At 47.1% G+C, this 19,593-nt stretch overlaps 2 protein-coding genes across 5 annotated transcripts; one reads left to right on the top strand and one right to left on the bottom strand.

Annotated features, from left to right (window-relative positions):
• Window positions 1-347: 347 nt before the first annotated feature.
• Window positions 348-7,176, bottom strand: LOC117718443 (glycosyl-phosphatidylinositol-anchored molecule-like protein). 3 transcript variants are annotated; one of them, XM_034516004.2, is made up of 4 exons: window positions 6,976-7,176; window positions 3,957-4,096; window positions 3,245-3,352; window positions 348-795 (listed from the first exon to the last, which is right to left on the bottom strand). In XM_034516004.2, the coding sequence occupies exons 2-4, from the start codon at window positions 4,075-4,077 to the stop codon at window positions 500-502; spliced, it is 525 nt and encodes a 174-aa protein (XP_034371895.1). In that variant the 5' UTR covers window positions 4,078-4,096; window positions 6,976-7,176; the 3' UTR covers window positions 348-499. The 3 variants fall into 3 exon arrangements, with proteins under 3 accessions (XP_034371895.1, XP_034371894.1, XP_076768409.1); XM_034516003.2 differs by having other exon boundaries at window positions 4,831-7,023; XM_076912294.1 differs by lacking the exon at window positions 6,976-7,176 and adding an exon at window positions 6,872-6,935.
• A 232-nt stretch (window positions 7,177-7,408) lies between these two features.
• On the top strand, window positions 7,409-14,637 carry LOC117719255 (glycosyl-phosphatidylinositol-anchored molecule-like protein). Of its 2 annotated transcripts, none has more exons than XM_076912295.1 (4): window positions 7,409-7,539; window positions 10,449-10,594; window positions 11,200-11,307; window positions 14,200-14,637. In XM_076912295.1, exons 2-4 carry the CDS (start codon window positions 10,468-10,470, stop codon window positions 14,493-14,495), a joined length of 531 nt encoding a protein of 176 aa, XP_076768410.1. In that variant the 5' UTR covers window positions 7,409-7,539; window positions 10,449-10,467; the 3' UTR covers window positions 14,496-14,637. The 2 variants fall into 2 exon arrangements, with proteins under 2 accessions (XP_076768410.1, XP_076768411.1); XM_076912296.1 differs by lacking the exon at window positions 7,409-7,539 and adding an exon at window positions 7,553-7,643.
• The last annotated feature ends 4,956 nt before the right edge of the window (window positions 14,638-19,593 follow it).

Below are 19,593 nucleotides of genomic sequence, written 5' to 3' on the forward strand. Positions count from 1 at the left end.
GCAGCATCCCCCCGCCCACCTTATCCCATGGCCCGAGGAATGAATGGATCTGTCAAGAAATAAGGTCATCCGAGCTCAGCTGGGACCTGTCTTATCAGCCCACATACTGACTAGCCTCAGAACACTTCTGCCTTTTGTTCAAAACACTCATTCACCCAGGTTTTCAGATGCTTTGGACCCACCCACATGTTGCATATTTATCCTGTAGGGTTTAAAGATTGTCCAAGCAACACAAACCATGATACCATAAAAGAACTCCTAAGGTTATGGAGTAGGGAATGAGCTAGTCTGAGCAGAGAGCCTAGACTGAGGGCTCAAGCACAGCAGGAAAACAATGGCCAGGGGCATTTCCAACAAACAATGTCTTTATTTCTTTCCTACAAGAAGTGATGACCGGACCCAAAAGATGCCCTGGACACTGTCTCTGTTTCATGAGGAAGCAAGGAAGCACAAAGTTTCTTTCAACTGTGGGAAGATGAGTACACCTCAAGAGGGGTTCTCAGATCAGTATGCTGCTGGAGAGGACTAAGGCAGGGCAAAGGAGAAGGTTGAACGGCCCCAGAGACATAGCTCTTGCAATTTCTTCTTCCTCGATCGCTTTGTCAGGTAACAAATCCCTCTCTATATTATTGGGGCCTCCATCGTTGCAACGCACGCTCCCGCAGCACAAGACAAAGTAGAAGCCCGGGGCATTTTTAATCACTTTAGGCATAGGTGGAGGCTTGTGTTCCTTATAGACAAATGAGCAATCCTCTGTGCAGCCCTTGATGACAGAAAGCACTCGAAGGTTCACGCCTACAAAGGAAGCCATCAGAGAATTAAGACCTTCACAGTTTCATTCTAAACCCACACCACAGTCAACCATACAACTAGCTCCATACCAGACATTGTCAAGAAAGCCTGAAAAAAAAAAAAAAAAAAAAAAACCTGCTAGTAAGCAAGATGACCTGACTGCTCAGTCCCAATGGCTACACTCACCTTTCTTTCTATGCATGCTACCAACTTCACATCTGTCACTGTCCCTCCCAAGTTGAATTCTTAATCTCAGGACACACAGATATGCAAATGAAATATCCTATTCAGTTTGGGATCTGCTGTTACCCCAACTGTTCCACAAGGATAGAATGAAACAGTGACCAGAAGCTATTCTCTGAGACTCCAGAGAGGTTTCACAGGAGTGTCCATATTCACAGCTCCAGAATGAACTCCTTCCCAACCCTCTACCGGGCTTCCCAACATTTGGCACCCATGGACAAAGCAGGGGCCTTCCAATGACTGACACTTTCCCACCACAGATTGTACGGCCCATTCCAAACAAGGCTCCATGGAGAACAAGACCACCATCTCCAGCGGCTTGAGCCCACTAGAGGTGTCTGACATGAGCCCACTGACCACACCTTGCTGGTGCCCATGGGCTAAAAGGCTTGAGGCCTTGCGGCTGCTGCTGCTGCTGCTGCTTGTCCCCCCTGTAGTCTGCAGCCATGATTTAGTTCCTCTGTGGTGGAACTCACCCCAACTACTTTACCATTCACAGCCCTGAGTCTTTGCTGCCTGACATCAGAAGGGCCTTGTGATCATAAACCAAATAGCCGCCTCCTACACATAAACTCTGTGTTTATCAACAGTTGGACTTGAGCTCTCTGTCAGGGCTCTCTACTTGCTCTGATAAGTCCTCTCTTGGCAAATCACCCAACTCCCGATGTGTCCTCATCCCAGGGAGGCTTCCTTGTCTCCTGGGCTGCCTAGGAAGGGTCTTTCCTGTTGGGGAGCTGGCAGGTCCTTCCCGCACAACAGTTTATAGCGCAGTTGTACTGTCATGGAGAAATGACTCCACATAGCTGCATTTATGAGGACCATCATTTCCGTGAACCCAAGGGAAGTGTGTGCATTTGCCCATTTCTGTCTTGGTGGCCTCATAGGGTAATTTCCATTTGTTAATGGTGCTATCAGATTATCTGTTGCAGATATGGGCAAAGTAAAGCCAGGGGAGGGGGCAGTCCAGTCCCTCACCTATCCCTGGAAACAAACCACCCTTGGACAAATCAGCAACGTGTTATCTAGGGCTCCTTCCTCCCAGACAGAGGCACAAGCACTAAGACCGTTGCTATCTGCTCCTCTCCAGACAAAGATCTTCCATCCTCCTCCATCTAGAGCCACAGTGAGTTTAGACTCTGGGGTAGCATCTAGACACCACGGGCAGGGGCATTTACAATGGGAACTTCAGAGCTGCTGGATGAACTGCATTTTAGAAATACTGCCCCTTTCCCTGGACATTCCCCAGCCCAGTGGCTGTTTTCATTGCATGTTACTTGATGATGTACATATACTGACAGCCGTTACATCTTCATTGCAACCTCTGCTGACACCGCCATGGTAGATCACTGCTCATTTCCGTGATATTTATTTTAGCTGTGTGTGTGTGCTCTGATCCAGCCCTAGCTTTGCCATCTCAGAAGGCAGGAGTCACCCTGATGAACTGAGGCACCTCAGTGCTTGAACCTGGCTAGCTGTGGTGTTTGGAGGTTTGAATGAGAATGGCCCCTATAGGCTCATATGTTTGAATATTTGGTTCCCCCCAACTCCCTGCCCTTGGTAGAACTGTTTGGGAAGGATTAGAAGGTGTGGCCTTATTGACATAGGTTTGCCACTTGGGGACAGGATTTGCGATTTCAAAAGCCTAGTACTTTTCAAAGTTAGCTCTGTCTCCTGTTTGCCGATATAGGTGTGAGCTCTCAGCTCTTCCTGCCACCGTGCCTTCCCTCCATCATAACAGACTCTAGCCCTCTGAAAACATAAGCCCAATGAAATGCCTTATTTTTGAAGTTGTCCTGGGCATGCTGTTTTATCACAGCAATAAGAAAGTAACTAATACAGGATATGCCTGCACAAGACCAGAAATCAACACTTGCACTAAGATTTACAAAATCTGAAACAGAATGTCTACCCACATGCATAGAGAGACCCTCAGGGGTAAAGGCCTGGAAAGGGCCACAGTAGTCTCATTCCCTAGATATGCAGGGCATGTTGACTGTCAGCCTGCCACCAACCACAGGCTCTTGGTGCCATGAGCCCCACTACCCAACCAGTGGGCTGAACCGAGTGCCTGGGAACAGGCTCTCAGTTTGAGGAGCTACCAGAAGAGTGATGGATCTGGATCTAGAGAGAACAGACTGACCCTACCCCTAAGATTGTACATAGCTTGTGTAGATTTTATACTCTAAGTGACCAAATTACAGATACTTACGTATGGCAAGTGTCTGACAGCGCCTGATTTCTATAGGACAGTCAACGTGATGATCACAAAGAAAGGTGTTTTCAGTTTCACATGTATTGCATTTAATTTGCGGAATCCCTACAAAAGGGAGAAAACAATGTTGGACTTTTACCCCCAAGAAGCCTTTTCACCATCATAGTCCCACTCATTCACTCTTCAGACCCTCACAGCTGCTCTCCAGTGTAGTTCTCTACAAAAGCCACACCCCCAAGGCCTGAAGAGCTCAGATCTTGGCATGGTTGGCTTAAGACAGGGCTAGGGCAGATCCCAGAAAAGCAACTGGCCCACCACAGACCTTTCCTTGTCCTGAAAGGCCAGTCATATATAAAACACCTGAGCTCTCTAAAAAAAAAAAATCCATTTCTCTGTGGAATGGTGGCCACCCAGGACATCACCATTTTCCAGGGCTTCTCTGGACCCTGCACCTGCTGTCCCTGCCTAGGCAGTGCTATGGCCAGATGCTCCTTCAAGTCTCCAGGTCAGCAGCTCTCTGTGGGAGCCTTTGGTTCACTCAACCCTGTTGAATCTCAGGAGTATCCTGGATTCCCAAGTTAACACAACAAGACTCATGGCACTTGGTTCTGGTGAGCCCAATTGCAAACAAGCCTTCTTATAACCCTAGTCCACTCTAAGTGAATTCTCCTTCCATCTGACACACTGGGACTCTTCAGATCATACTTACACCTAGCCTCTATGTCATGATCCAAGCCACTAGTACTGTTGTCCATCCCACTGGAATTGTTGACAGTTGTATCCACCCATGGGAGACCCAGGAGAATTAGCAGGAAGAAAGAAGGCATCATTTCCAACAGACGGGTGAACCTGAAAGTAGAGAGAACTATGTCCCCAACAGTCAGAGCCAGGCTCCTTGCTCCAGGTCCATGTCCCCAGAATCAGTGAACTGAGGAGTCACCTCTGGCCATGGCTTCCACCTGCCCTCATGCTCCTACCACAGGAGCTTCATGTGCTTCATGTGCGGATCCCACTTCCCATTTCTGAAACTGTCCTGATGGCTCTGCCAGCTTCCCCCTTCTAGACCTTCTTGCTCCCATGGACTCAGCCCACATCCTCCCTCCTCCCAACCTGTCCTCCCTACCCTAACATTGGATTTGGTTACCATACCTTTGCTAGAAACCTATCCTCATCTTCCTACTCTCTTGGTCTAGACTCATCCCACTGACTCCCCTGAGTTTTCCTCATGGAGTGCCCCACTGGACCAGAGCTCATCATCTCATATCTGGAACTTAGCTGCTTAATTGGAATCTAATGCACTCTTCTGGAATGTTCCAGGCTAGTTACTCAAACTCTGATAGCACCTCTCAGCTGCTGGCCCCTCTGGGCTTGTCTGTACTCTTGGGAAGGTTCTAGAAGACCCTGCCTGAGGAAGATGGACAACATCCTCCTTCTGGAGACCATTCTGAAGACTGTCCCCCATAAAGGGCCTCTCTCTGTACCTACCTTCCTTCCTTCAGGCTTCAAGCTCTAGAGCACCATTCCCCTCACTCACAACTCTGACCATCACTCTGAGTGATTCACCCAAGACTGAAACTTCTTACCATGCATTCCTCCTGCAGGGCTCTGAGTCTCCAGTGTTGCCACTCCTCAGGCCCTGCACTCTCTTGGTGCTCCTCCCTCAGGGCTCCTATCTGGGTGCCTCTGCTCTAAGGCTACCTTCTATTGGAGCTCTGCTCCTAGGCTCTGATCATCTCTGACCATCTCTTGGTCCCCTTTCCTCAGGCCTCTGAACACAGTGCTGCCCTTATTTCAAGCTTCTCACCAACTCTTGGCACCATTCCTTCAGAGCCCCAACCCTCTCTTGCTCTCTTGGAGCTCTCTCTCTCTCTCTCTCTCTCTCTCTCTCTCTCTCTCTCTCTCTCTCTCTCTCTCTCTGGCTCCCACTCTCTCTCCACCCTTACCTTGGATTCTGACTCTCTCTTTGTGCCCCTCCTTAAAGAATTCAGCCCTCTTTGACTCCTTCCCTCTGTGCTGAGACCCTCTCTCCGAACCCTTTCTTCAGAGCTCTATGCAGCTTCTGGTACCCTTCCTACAGGCTTCTCACTCTCTTGCTACCATTCCCTTGGGCTTCAGAACATCTCTTGACCAGCTTCCCTCAAAGTACCTGACCTTTTGGGATTTGGGGGGCTCTGAGCCGTTCTTGGCTCTCTTTCCCCATCAACCTCTCTCTTTGTGACCCTCCTTCAGGGTTCTGAACCTTACATGGTGCCTTTCCAAGAGTCTCTCACCCTCTCTTGACGCCTTCCTCTTAAAACTGTCACCCACCTTATGGTCTTCCCTCAGACCCTCCATCCCTTCCTAATGCTCCAACTCTCTCTCTCTCTCTCCTGGGGCCCAGTTCCTTCCCTCATGGATCCAATTATCTTGGACTCCTTCAGTGATCAAATCTCCTCTTGGAGCCCTCATCTCTGGGCTCTTGAGGCCCTTCCCTCAGCATTCCAGCTCTCTCTTGGTATACTTCTCTTGAGGTTCCAACCCTCTCTTCCTATGAACCTCCTTTGCACACACTTCTCTCAAGACTCTTGGAGACTCTCCTTCAGAGTTACAACCTTCTCTTGGCACCCTTCCCTCAGTGTTCAGAAGCTCTCTAGGACCACTTCAGTCAGGGTTTATGACTGTCTCTCAGCATCCTCCTCTCCCTCTTGAGTTCAGGTCCCTTCCTGAGACCCTTCTCCCCAGACTTCCACCTCCCTCCATTCAGGGCTGCAGCTCCCTCTTTGTACCCCTACTTCAGAGCTCTAACCCTAGGGCCCCTACCCTCAGTGTTCTGAACATCTCTCCTAGACTTCTTACCCAGGGCTCTGACCTTTTCTTGGTGTTGACCCTTAGTACCATCTCCTCAGGATTCCCAGCTCCCATATCATCTCTTCCTCAGGGCTACAACCATTTCTTAGTGTACTTCAAGGCTCCTACTATCTCTGCCAACCTCTCTCAGTCTCTTTCAGAGGAGCTCTGACTCTCTGCTACCCTTCCCCAGAGCTCTAAGCCTCTCTTGGGCCCCCCTTTCAGTGTCCCAAATCTCTGGGAACCCCATCTCCAAGGCTCCAACTTTCTCTTGGCACCTTTCCTTCAGTGCCCCCAACATCTCTTGGTGCCTTTCTCAAGGCTCTACACTTCTCTTGGTGTCCTCCTCTTTGGTCCCAATCCTCTTAGCAATCTTTCCTGAGGGTTCAGGCTCACCCAAGCCTCATCACTCTTCCTATTGGGGTTCCAATCCTCCTCTCTTGGTGCATTTCATTTAAGGAGCTCTCTCTCCTTCTGCCTCTGCCTCTGTCTCTCTCTGTCTCTGTCTCTCTCTCTCTCTCTCTCTCTCTCTCTCTCTCTCTCTCTCTCTCTCTCTCTCTCCTTTCTTAATGCCCTACCTCAGACCTCTAAACCTCTTTTAGAACCCTTATTTTGGGGCTACAACTGTCTTTGGTGGCCCCTTGAGTACCTAAACCTTTTCTGGAGCCCCTCCCTTGGGGATCCAACTTTCTCTTGGTGCCTCTTTCTCAGTGCCCCTAACCTCTCATACTGTCCCCACCTCTCTCAAGGCTCTATCCCTCTCTTGATGCTCCTCCTTCAGGGTAACTAGCTCCCTACCCTCTGGGTTCAGATCTTCCTTTTTCAACCTTGTCTCTGGGCTCCAACTCTCTTTCCCCGTATTTCCTTTAAGACTCTCTTAAGATATCTCTTGCCGCACCTACCTCAGGGCTCTAACTTTGTCTTGGGGCCTGCCTTTGTGTTCCCTTGGCAACCCTGCTTCAGAGTTTTAACTCTTGGTGTACTTCCCTTGGGTATCTGAGCCTCTCTTGTAACCCGTTAAGACCTCCAACGGTCTTTTGGTGAACTTCCACAGCGGCTCTGACTTGGTCTTGTTTCCCCTTCCTCCTGGTTCCGAGCCCTCCAAACCCCACCCCCACCCCCCATGCATACACACACAGGCTCCTTGTTGCTCTTCCCTAAAGGTTGCCGTTTTCCTGCAGAACACGAAGCAAGAGCCAGAACCACCAGGAAAGGACATGGGACCCTTAAGGGAAAAACACCAAGGGGCAGGGCAGGTGAGGTTTGGAGGGCTCGGAACCAGGAGGAAGGGGAAACAAGACCAAGTCAGAGCCGCTGTGGAAGTTCACCAAAAGACCGTTGGAGGTCTTAACGGGTTACAAGAGAGGCTCAGATACCCAAGGGAAGTACACCAAGAGTTAAAACTCTGAAGCAGGGTTGCCAAGGGAACACAAAGGCAGGCCCCAAGACAAAGTTAGAGCCCTGAGGTAGGTGCGGCAAGAGATATCTTAAGAGAGTCTTAAAGGAAATACGGGGAAAGAGAGTTGGAGCCCAGAGACAAGGTTGAAAAAGGAAGATCTGAACCCAGAGGGTAGGGAGCTAGTTACCCTGAAGGAGGAGCATCAAGAGAGGGATAGAGCCTTGAGAGAGGTGGGGACAGTATGAGAGGTTAGGGGCACTGAGAAAGAGGCACCAAGAGAAAGTTGGATCCCCAAGGGAGGGGCTCCAGAAAAGGTTTAGGTACTCAAGGGGCCACCAAAGACAGTTGTAGCCCCAAAATAAGGGTTCTAAAAGAGGTTTAGAGGTCTGAGGTAGGGCATTAAGAAAGGAGAGAGAGAGAGAGAGAGAGAGAGAGAGAGAGAGAGAGAGAGAGAGAGAGACAGAGAGAGACAGAGAGAGACAGAGACAGAGAGAGACAGAGACAGAGAGAGACAGAGACAGAGAGAGACAGAGACACAGACAGAGAGAGACAGAGGCAGAAGGAGAGAGAGCTCCTTAAATGAAATGCACCAAGAGAGGAGGATTGGAACCCCAATAGGAAGAGTGATGAGGCTTGGGAGAGCCTGAACCCTCAGGAAAGATTGCTAAGAGGATTGGGACCAAAGAGGAGGACACCAAGAGAAGTGTAGAGCCTTGAGAAAGGCACCAAGAGATGTTGGGGGCACTGAAGGAAAGGTGCCAAGAGAAAGTTGGAGCCTTGGAGATGGGGTTCCCAGAGATTTGGGACACTGAAAGGGGGGCCCAAGAGAGGCTTAGAGCTCTGGGGAAGGGTAGCAGAGAGTCAGAGCTCCTCTGAAAGAGACTGAGAGAGGTTGGCAGAGATAGTAGGAGCCTTGAAGTACACTAAGAAATGGTTGTAGCCCTGAGGAAGAGATGATATGGGAGCTGGGAATCCTGAGGAGATGGTACTAAGGGTCAACACCAAGAAAAGGTCAGAGCCCTGGGTAAGAAGTCTAGGAGAGATGTTCAGAACACTGAGGGTAGGGGCCCTAGGGTTAGAGCTCTGAAGTAGGGGTACAAAGAGGGAGCTGCAGCCCTGAATGGAGGGAGGTGGAAGTCTGGGGAGAAGGGTCTCAGGAAGGGACCTGAACTCAAGAGGGAGAGGAGGATGCTGAGAGACAGTCATAAACCCTGACTGAAGTGGTCCTAGAGAGCTTCTGAACACTGAGGGAAGGGTGCCAAGAGAAGGTTGTAACTCTGAAGGAGAGTCTCCAAGAGTCTTGAGAGAAGTGTGTGCAGAGGAGGTTCATAGGAAGAGAGGGTTGGAACCTCAAGAGAAGTATACCAAGAGAGAGCTGGAATGCTGAGGGAAGAGCCTCAAGAGCCCAGAGATGAGGGCTCCAAGAGGAGATTTGATCACTGAAGGAGTCCAAGATAATTGGATCCATGAGGGAAGGAACTGGGCCCCAGGAGAGAGAGAGAGAGAGTTGGAGCATTAGGAAGGGATGGAGGGTCTGAGGGAAGACCATAAGGTGGGTGACAGTTTTAAGAGGAAGGCGTCAAGAGAGGGTGAGAGACTCTTGGAAAGGCACCATGTAAGGTTCAGAACCCTGAAGGAGGGTCACAAAGAGAGAGGTTGATGGGGAAAGAGAGCCAAGAACGGCTCAGAGCCCCCCAAATCCCAAAAGGTCAGGTACTTTGAGGGAAGCTGGTCAAGAGATGTTCTGAAGCCCAAGGGAATGGTAGCAAGAGAGTGAGAAGCCTGTAGGAAGGGTACCAGACGCTGCATAGAGCTCTGAAGAAAGGGTTCGGAGAGAGGGTCCCAGCACAGAGGGAAGGAGTCAAAGAGGGCTGAATTCTTTAAGGAGGGGCACAAAGAGAGAGTCAGAATCCAAGGTAAGGGTGGAGAGAGAGTGGGAGCCAGAGAGAGAGAGAGAGAGAGAGAGAGCTCCAAGAGAGCAAGAGAGGGTTGGGGCTCTGAAGGAATGGTGCCAAGAGTTGGTGAGAAGCTTGAAATAAGGGCAGCACTGTGTTCAGAGGCCTGAGGAAAGGGGACCAAGAGATGGTCAGAGATGATCAGAGCCTAGGAGCAGAGCTCCAATAGAAGGTAGCCTTAGAGCAGAGGCACCCAGATAGGAGCCCTGAGGGAGGAGCACCAAGAGAGTGCAGGGCCTGAGGAGTGGCAACACTGGAGACTCAGAGCCTTGCAGGAGGAATGCATGGTAAGAAGTTTCAGTCTTGGGTGAATCACTCAGAGTGATGGTCAGAGTTGTGAGTGAGGGGAATGGTGCTCTAGAGCTTGAAGCCTGAAGGAAGGAAGGTAGGTACAGAGAGAGGCCCTTTATGGGGGACAGTCTTTAGAATGGTCTCCAGAAGGAGAATGTTGTCCATCTTCCTCAGGCAGGGTCTTCTAGAACCTTCCCAAGAGTACAGACAAGCCCAGAGGGGCCAGCAGCTGAGAGGTGCTATCAGAGTTTGAGTAACTAGCCTGGAACATTCCAGAAGAGTGCATTAGATTCCAATTAAGCAGCTAAGTTCCAGATATGAGATGATGAGCTCTGGTCCAGTGGGGCACTCCATGAGGAAAACTCAGGGGAGTCAGTGGGATGAGTCTAGACCAAGAGAGTAGGAAGATGAGGATAGGTTTCTAGCAAAGGTATGGTAACCAAATCCAATGTTAGGGTAGGGAGGACAGGTTGGGAGGAGGGAGGATGTGGGCTGAGTCCATGGGAGCAAGAAGGTCTAGAAGGGGGAAGCTGGCAGAGCCATCAGGACAGTTTCAGAAATGGGAAGTGGGATCTGCACATGAAGCACATGAAGCTCCTGTGGTAGGAGCATGAGGGCAGGTGGAAGCCATGGCCAGAGGTGACTCCTCAGTTCACTGATTCTGGGGACATGGACCTGGAGCAAGGAGCCTGGCTCTGACTGTTGGGGACATAGTTCTCTCTACTTTCAGGTTCACCCGTCTGTTGGAAATGATGCCTTCTTTCTTCCTGCTAATTCTCCTGGGTCTCCCATGGGTGGATACAACTGTCAACAATTCCAGTGGGATGGACAACAGTACTAGTGGCTTGGGTGATGACAAAGAACCTAGGAGAATGTGTAAGTGTGATCTGAAGAGTCCCAGTGTGTCAGATGGAAGGAGAATTCACTTAGAGTGGACTAGGGTTATAAGAAGGCTTGTTTGCAATTGGGCTCACCAGAACCAAGTGCCATGAGTCTTGTTGTGTTAACTTGGGAATCCAGGATACTCCTGAGATTCAACAGGGTTGAGTGAACCAAAGGCTCCCACAGAGAGCTGCTGACCTGGAGACTTGAAGGAGCATCTGGCCATAGCACTGCCTAGGCAGGGACAGCAGGTGCAGGGTCCAGAGAAGCCCTGGAAAATGGTGATGTCCTGGGTGGTCACCATTCCACAGAGGAATGGATTTTTTTTTTTTTTTAGAGAGCTCAGGTGTTTTATATATGACTGGCCTTTCAGGACAAGGAAAGGTCTGTGGTGGGCCAGTTCCTTTTCTGGGATCTGCCCTAGCCCTGTCTCAAACCAACCATGCCAAGATCTGAGCTCTTCAGGCCTTGGGGGTGTGGCTTTTGTAGAGAACTACACTGGAGAGCAGCTGTGAGGGACTGAAGAGTGAATGAGTGGGACTATGATGGTGAAAAGGCTTCTTGGGGGTAAAAGACTCACACTGTTATCTCATCTTTAGGGGAGACAGAAATGCAATGTAAACGATGCTCAGTAGGCAACCAATTCACATGTGACAATATCCTTACATGTCCTTCGCATGTCAAACGCTGTTTGACAATTGCTGTACGTAAGTATCTGTAATTTGGTCACTTAGAGTATAAAATCTACACAAGCTATGTACAATCTTAGGGGTAGGGTCAGTCTGTTCTCTCTAGATCCAGATCCATCACTCTTCTGGTAGCTCCTCAAACTGAGAGCCTGTTCCCAGGCACTGGGTTCAGCCCACTGGTTGGGTAGTGGGGCTCATGGCACCAAGAGCCTGTGGTTGGTGGCAGGCTGACAGTCAACATGCCCTGCATATCTAGGGAATGAGACTACTGTGGCCCTTTCCAGGCCTTTACCCCTGAGGGTCTCTCTATGCACGTGGGTAGACATTCTGTTTCAGATTTTGTAAATCTTAGTGCAAGTGTTGATTTCTGGTCTTGTGCAGGCATATCCTGTATTAGTTACTTTCTTATTGCTGTGATAAAACAGCATGCCCAGGACAACTTCAAAAATAAGGCATTTCATTGGGCTTATGTTTTCAGAGGGCTAGAGTCTGTTATGATGGAGGGAAGGCACGGTGGCAGGAAGAGCTGAGAGCTCACACCTATATCGGCAAACAGGAGACAGAGCTAACTTTGAAAAGTACTAGGCTTTTGAAATCGCAAATCCTGTCCCCAAGTGGCAAACCTATGTCAATAAGGCCACACCTTCTAATCCTTCCCAAACAGTTCTACCAAGGGCAGGGAGTTGGGGGGAACCAAATATTCAAACATATGAGCCTATAGGGGCCATTCTCATTCAAACCTCCAAACACCACAGCTAGCCAGGTTCAAGCACTGAGGTGCCTCAGTTCATCAGGGTGACTCCTGCCTTCTGAGATGGCAAAGCTAGGGCTGGATCAGAGCACACACACACAGCTAAAATAAATATCACGGAAATGAGCAGTGATCTACCATGGCGGTGTCAGCAGAGGTTGCAATGAAGATGTAACGGCTGTCAGTATATGTACATCATCAAGTAACATGCAATGAAAACAGCCACTGGGCTGGGGAATGTCCAGGGAAAGGGGCAGTATTTCTAAAATGCAGTTCATCCAGCAGCTCTGAAGTTCCCATTGTAAATGCCCCTGCCCGTGGTGTCTAGATGCTACCCCAGAGTCTAAACTCACTGTGGCTCTAGATGGAGGAGGATGGAAGATCTTTGTCTGGAGAGGAGCAGATAGCAACGGTCTTAGTGCTTGTGCCTCTGTCTGGGAGGAAGGAGCCCTAGATAACACGTTGCTGATTTGTCCAAGGGTGGTTTGTTTCCAGGGATAGGTGAGGGACTGGACTGCCCCCTCCCCTGGCTTTACTTTGCCCATATCTGCAACAGATAATCTGATAGCACCATTAACAAATGGAAATTACCCTATGAGGCCACCAAGACAGAAATGGGCAAATGCACACACTTCCCTTGGGTTCACGGAAATGATGGTCCTCATAAATGCAGCTATGTGGAGTCATTTCTCCATGACAGTACAACTGCGCTATAAACTGTTGTGCGGGAAGGACCTGCCAGCTCCCCAACAGGAAAGACCCTTCCTAGGCAGCCCAGGAGACAAGGAAGCCTCCCTGGGATGAGGACACATCGGGAGTTGGGTGATTTGCCAAGAGAGGACTTATCAGAGCAAGTAGAGAGCCCTGACACAGAGCTCAAGTCCAACTGTTGATAAACACAGAGTTTATGTGTAGGAGGCGGCTATTTGGTTTATGATCACAAGGCCCTTCTGATGTCAGGCAGCAAAGACTCAGGGCTGTGAATGGTAAAGTAGTTGGGGTGAGTTCCACCGCAGAGGAACTAAATCATGGCTGCAGACTACAGGGGGGACAAGCAGCAGCAGCAGCAGCAGCCGCAAGGCCTCAAGCCTTTTAGCCCATGGGCACCAGCAAGGTGTGGTCAGTGGGCTCATGTCAGACACCTCTAGTGGGCTCAAGCCGCTGGAGATGGTGGTCTTGTTCTCCATGGAGCCTTGTTTGGAATGGGCCGTACAATCTGTGGTGGGAAAGTGTCAGTCATTGGGAGGCCCCTGCTTTGTCCATGGGTGCCAAATGTTGGGAAGCCCGGTAGAGGGTTGGGAAGGAGTTCATTCTGGAGCTGTGAATATGGACACTCCTGTGAAACCTCTCTGGAGTCTCAGAGAATAGCTTCTGGTCACTGTTTCATTCTATCCTTGTGGAACAGTTGGGGTAACAGCAGATCCCAAACTGAATAGGATATTTCATTTGCATATCTGTGTGTCCTGAGATTAAGAATTCAACTTGGGAGGGACAGTGACAGATGTGAAGTTGGTAGCATGCATAGAAAGAAAGATAAGACAATAAACACAAATGGTCAAAAAAGAAGCAAGAGAATACACAAAGACTTGTGATCAGCCCTGTGATTACTGTTCTCAAGGGCTTGTCAGGCTGACCAAAATATCTGAGCCTACTTCCCCGGCCTAGCCCAAAGTCATTTTCATGCCAGAATGCTACTTTTTTGTTCTGAATTCTAAGATTTAGATTCCTGCCTGAAATTACTTCTTTGCTCTAGCCTAAATCAGATTCCTGCCTGTGTTTATTGTGTAGCTTGTTCCTTGACTATTTGCATCTATTGTATTCCTAGTTTCTCAACCTAGAACTGACTTTAATACTTGCATGTAATTAAAATGTTGTAAAAGCAAAAAGGAGTATGGGATAGGGAGTTTCTGGGGGCGGGGGAGTCGAATGGGGAATGGGATGACATCTGAAATGTAAATAAATAAAATATTCAATAAAAAATGAAAGAAAGGTAAGTGGAGATGTCGGTAACGAGCAACCAGGCCGTCTTGCTTACTAACATGTTTTCTTGTCAGGCATTCTTGACAATGTCTGGTATGGAGCTAGTTGTATGGTTGACTGTGGTGTGGGTTTAGAATGAAACTGCGAAGGTGGTAATTCTCTGATGGCTTCCTTTGTAGGTGTGAACCTTCGACTGCTCTATGTCTACAAGGACTGCGCAGAGGATTGCTCATTTATATATAAAGAAGAAATCCCTCCAGTAAACGCTAGACTGCTTAAAAATGTTAAGAACTTCTACTTTGTCTTATGCTGTACAGGCTCACTTTGCAATGAGGGAGGACCCTATAATATAGAGAGGGATTTGTTACCTGACAGAGCGATCGAGGAAGAAGAAATTGCAAGAGCAATGTCTCTGGGGCGGTTCAACCTTCTCCTTTGCCCTGCCTTAGTCCTCTCCAGCAGCATACTGATCTGAGAACCCCTCTTGAGGTGTACTCATCTTCCCACAGTTGAAAGAAACTTTGTGCTTCCTTGCTTCCTCATGAAACAGAGACAGTGTCCAGGGCATCTTTTGGGTCCGGTCATCACTTCTTGTAGGAAAGAAATAAAGACATTGTTTGTTGGAAATGCCCCTGGCCATTGTTTTCCTGCTGTGCTTGAGCCCTCAGTCTAGGCTCTCTGCTCAGACTAGCTCATTCCCTACTCCATAACCTTAGGAGTTCTTTTATGGTATCATGGTTTGTGTTGCTTGGACAATCTTTAAACCCTACAGGATAAATATGCAACGTGTGGGTGGGTCCAAAGCATCTGAAAACCTGGGTGAATGAGTGTTTTGAACAAAAGGCAGAAGTGTTCTGAGGCTAGTCAGTATGTGGGCTGATAAGATAGGTCCCAGCTGAGCTCGGATGACCTTATTTCTTGACAGGTCCATTCATTCCTCGGGCCATGGGATAAGGTGAGCGGGGGGATGCTGCCTGGCAATGATTGGCACCTGGGTCCCTGGACCTGATAGTCACGTCACATCTGTGATTTCTCTATTCCATGGGACACATGAGAGCTCCATACCTGTTTTGTGCTAGTGTAGTCATGGTATGATGGCTTTGTAAGATACAAATTACATAATGCACAACTCATCCATGTAATATGTAACATTCATGTGTTTTGTGTACTGTGTGTGTGGACATGCCCATTACCATCATAGTTATTTTCAAATGCTTTTTCCTCTAACTGAACTCTGGGCCATTCCTGACTCCTGTCCTTACCCAGTAACCAGCCTGTATGTTTGCACTTTCTGTCTCTATACATTTTTATTTTCTGGACATTACCAAAGATTGAACTTTCATGAAGCTTGGTCTTTGGTAACATGATGATGACGATGACGATGACAATGACGATGACTCTGTGTGTGTGTGTGTGTGTGTGTGTGTGTGTGTGTGTGTGTGTATAAAATTTCCTTGAACTGGCATGTTTTCAAGTTTCACCTGTTGGAAGTGTAGTTGCCAATATCTGCTTGCATGTAAACTTACTTTTTTGGGTGATAAATCTCAGCACCTCTTTGCTTGTTTTCTAGGGACCACAGACAGTATCTCTGTAGGGTGCTCGTTATACCTGTGAAAAGGGGGAGATCTTGTCTTGTGGCCTCAGCAGCTGCTAGTCTCCAGCATCATGTTCCCATCCTATATTTATTTATATAGAAATGATGGAGGGGTGGTTTTACCAGAAAAAGAAGACAGACAGACAGACGGATGGATGGAAGGAAAGAGACAGAGAGAGAAAGAGAGAGAGAGAGGAGAGAGAGAGAAAGGAGGGAGGGAGGGAGGGAGGGAAGGAAGGAAGGAAGGAAGGAAGGAAGGAAGGAAGGAAGGAAGGAAGCTGTGTTTACATGAAAAGAATCCTACTATGTACGACCTAGGTCCAGAAAATGCATGGTAAGTTCTCTTAACCATGAGATTTTTGTCAGAGTATTGGTCTTTTTGGTTCCAAAATTAAAAAACAAATTGAAGTAGAACAAACAAACAGGAAAAACTCTGTAGGTCTCATCTTAAAGAGAAGAAGAGTTTATTTTGAAGCCATTTTAATAACCATGTCCTCCGAAGACAGATTTAGGTCATCCCAAATTTCTTGTTTCAACATGGAAGCAGTTTCATGAAAGTTTTATAGTTTTACATAACAGAAAGTCATAAATAAAGGTAAGTTTAAAATATATAGATGGGTATAGCATAGAAATGCATATAGCCAAATCGGGGTGGAAGCATTTCTGCAGACCCCAGATGCTGTTAACATTTTGGGCTTTTGGGTTGGTTTGCTAAGTTAATGGATTCTAAGATTTCTGTCTATTCATCACAGGATAGTAGTTCACACACAAAGGTGGTCAAGGTTTTGTTCTTTTGGGGGCTAAAGGTAGCTGAAGATGAAGTAATTTGCCTCTGGAGCTGCAACATTCAAACTCTCTACATAACTGAAGGGTTGTTTATTTTGGGGGTGGTGTGTGTGTGTATGTATGTGTGTGTTTGTTTGTATTTTTGTCGGTTGTTTAGTTTTGTTTTTATGTGTATAATTGTTTCTCCTGCCTGTATGTCTATACACCATGTATGGGCAGTGCCAGTGGAGGGTGTCAGATCCTTTGGAACTGAACTTACAGGTCATTGTGAGCTACCATGTGAGCGCTGATATTTGAACCTTGATCCTCTGGTAGAGCAGCCAGTGCGCTTAACCACTGGGCCCTCTCTTTAGTCCCAAGGGCAGTTTTAACCAATCTTTGCTGACACAGCTTCTCTTCTGGAATTTTGTCCGTACTAACAAGTAAGTAACTTTTGTCAGCTGTCTTCTGTCTGCCCGCCAGCATTCAGCACATGATACGTGATTTATTGTTTTATGTCTAATATTTATATTTCATGCTTTAAAAAGTTAAATGGATAAGACTTATGATCAGTCCTAAGCTCATAAAACATTTGCCCGGTGGACAGTGGTGGAGCACGCCTTTAATCACAGCACTGGGAAAACAGCAGCTGGTGGATCTCTGAGTTTGAGGCCAGGCTGGACTACAACATGAGTTCCAGGACAGCCAGGGATACACAGAAAAACCCTGTCTTGGAAAACAAAACAAAACAAAACAAAACAAAACAAAAAACTAAACAAACAAATTAAAAATTGCCTATTTTAAAATAAGTACATTGGGTGTCTTAGAACTGACTTCTTGAGTTTTGTTTTGTTTTTAATATAATGATTTTATTCACACAACTTACTTTCAAAACTTTTTAATTGATCAACAAGTGCAGGGTTATCACAGGCAGCTTTTGTACCTTTCTTGGTAAGAAGATAGTTTGTGATCCAACATTATCTAATGTCTCTCGTATGGCCCTATCCTGAAGACTGTAGCTAGGATGCACTGTGACTTTCTTTTAATTGGTACATATGTTCATTAGTTAATGTCACTAGGTCTCATTATATTAAAATTAATTTAAAAGGGTCACATGTTAAAAATGACAGGATTGTCTGGTTCATGCCACCAGTAGGTAAGAGTTGACACATGCTAACTTAGTACAGGTAAATTTAACTTTCTGATAGTAGTATCAATGAACTCTGACTTAAAAGACTTTGAGATGGCGAGAGATGCTGTGGACAAGCTGAAATTTACATATTTAAAACTATGTCAGGTTTTGTCTTGGCTGTGTCTGAGTGTCACACAGAGGTCTTTATGTTTGGTAAGTGTTATAAACAGTAAGATGTGTCCTACGACCTGGACACTGGGACACTTTGCCCCAACTATACTCTGAAATCCATTTTAGACTCACCCCCTTGGAAATTATGAAGTGCTCTGAGCTTGGAGTTAAGGTCTGTGTATATGTATGTGGGAGTATGTTTGTACATACACATTTTATTTTTAAACTTCTCTTATTTTATTTGTGTAGATGGTTTGTCTGTGCGTATGCCTGTGATCCACATGTATTCAGTAGCTGGAGTTTTCAGAATGGGGTGTTGATCCCTTGGAACTGGAGCTATAGAGATTTTTGAGCTGTTCTGTGGGTACTGGGAACTGAACCCATGTCCTCTGGGTGGTAGAGCAGCCAGTAATCTTAATTGCTGAGCCATCTCTCATCTCTCTCGGATTTCTTATTAGGAATGGAAAGGTGAGTCAATACTGAGAGAAAAGCAAGAACTGGAAGCTTCAGTCTTTGTAACCAATCTCATCTTGCTCCCTGCAAGGGGAAGCTAGACAATCTAGACACTTGAGGACAAACCATAGTTTATTTAACCACTCTCCTTTTTATAAACATGCAGCTCATACTACTAATTTGTGGCAAGGAAAATAGCCCATGTGTGTGTTTCTTCTTAATCACTTAGAAGTCATTATAGAATTACCCAAGAGCTGTAGACAAGTACAAAGATTTACCCTACCATTTTTGCTAATTTTCTCTGGAGCTGACATCTCATGTAACTACAGGGTGTTTAACAATACAGAAAGATGAATTTGGATGGGCTGAGGAGATGGTGCAGTTTATAAAATGCCAGCCATGCTATTATGAGTTCCTGAGTTTGGATCCCCAACACATGCATACAAGCTGAATGTGGGGAGTGAGTGGGTCCCTGCCACTCACTGGCTGGGATTGTATTCTGGGCTCAGTGAGAGACCTTGTCATAATAAATAAAGTGGAGAATGATAGAGGCAGACACCCAGTACCCAATTGTGTTTTCACATGCGTACACTCTCATGCACCTTTTATATAGTGATACTAATTCAACCATAGAACACAGTTATCTTCACCAGTTTTTCCAGTGATATATGTTAGTTTTGCTTCTAGGATCCAGCTAAAGATAATCTTGGGGTATATGTCAGTGTGTGTCTTGGGCTCTTCTCTCCTGAGAAAGCTAAGAAAGCCTTAGCTTTCTGCTCTGGTGTTCTGAGGCACATTAATGGATATAGACTCATCTAGTGTTTTCTCCTGAGTAGCCCATTTTCACATCTGGGAGAGAACACTACAAAAGCAAAGAGCCAGGGATTATTTTGTTCTCTCTCTCTCTCTCTCTCTCTCTCTCTCTCTCTCTCTCTCTCTCTCTCTGTGTGTGTGTGTGTTATCTGTTCATGGCTTTTTTTTTATTGTTTTACCAAGGGTGTTGATATTTTCTCTCCTTAAACTGACTTTTTCTTTACTATTTATTTAGATGTTTGTGATGGGTGTCCAAGAAGTCCAGAAGGGGTTGTCATATCCTTAAGGGCAAGAGTTACAGAGTGTTGTAAGCTACTTTGCCTGGTTGCTGGCAACCCAGGGCCAAGTCCTCTGCAAGAGCAGCAAGTGCTCTTAACCACTAAGCCAACTTAAACTGATTTTATATTGAGGGCTTTAAAACCCTATGCTGAATGTTATAAGGTGGTTTTGGTAGAAGCGTTGGCTGGAAGTAGCCTGGAGATCCAACAGGTGTGCATGCCTGTGAGGGACAGGCATCTATTCCACCTCACTCCCAGAATCCAGGCTCCTAACACGAGGTGTGGACCTCCATTTGATATGTGCCTTTCAGTCATGTAGGGCAATGCAGCCCCTCCCAAAGAGCACAGGTAGAGGGCGTGACTACAG

This window comes from Arvicanthis niloticus, chromosome 13 (assembly GCF_011762505.2).
Source record: "Arvicanthis niloticus isolate mArvNil1 chromosome 13, mArvNil1.pat.X, whole genome shotgun sequence".
NCBI lineage: Eukaryota > Metazoa > Chordata > Mammalia > Rodentia > Muridae > Arvicanthis > Arvicanthis niloticus.

Coding starts and splice junctions, on each gene's coding strand:
- LOC117719255 (XM_076912295.1), top strand. CDS start 10,468: ATGATGCCTTCTTTCTTCCTGCTAATTCTCCTGGGTCTCCCATGGGTG. Junction 10,595..11,199: donor CAAAGAACCTAGGAGAATGT/GTAAGTGTGATC, acceptor TCTCATCTTTAG/GGGAGACAGAAATGCAATGT. Junction 11,308..14,199: donor CTGTTTGACAATTGCTGTAC/GTAAGTATCTGT, acceptor CTTCCTTTGTAG/GTGTGAACCTTCGACTGCTC.
- LOC117718443 (XM_034516004.2), bottom strand. CDS start 4,077: ATGATGCCTTCTTTCTTCCTGCTAATTCTCCTGGGTCTCCCATGGGTG. Junction 3,353..3,956: donor TCATGACATAGAGGCTAGGT/GTAAGTATGATC, acceptor TCCCTTTTGTAG/GGATTCCGCAAATTAAATGC. Junction 796..3,244: donor CTGTCAGACACTTGCCATAC/GTAAGTATCTGT, acceptor CTTCCTTTGTAG/GCGTGAACCTTCGAGTGCTT.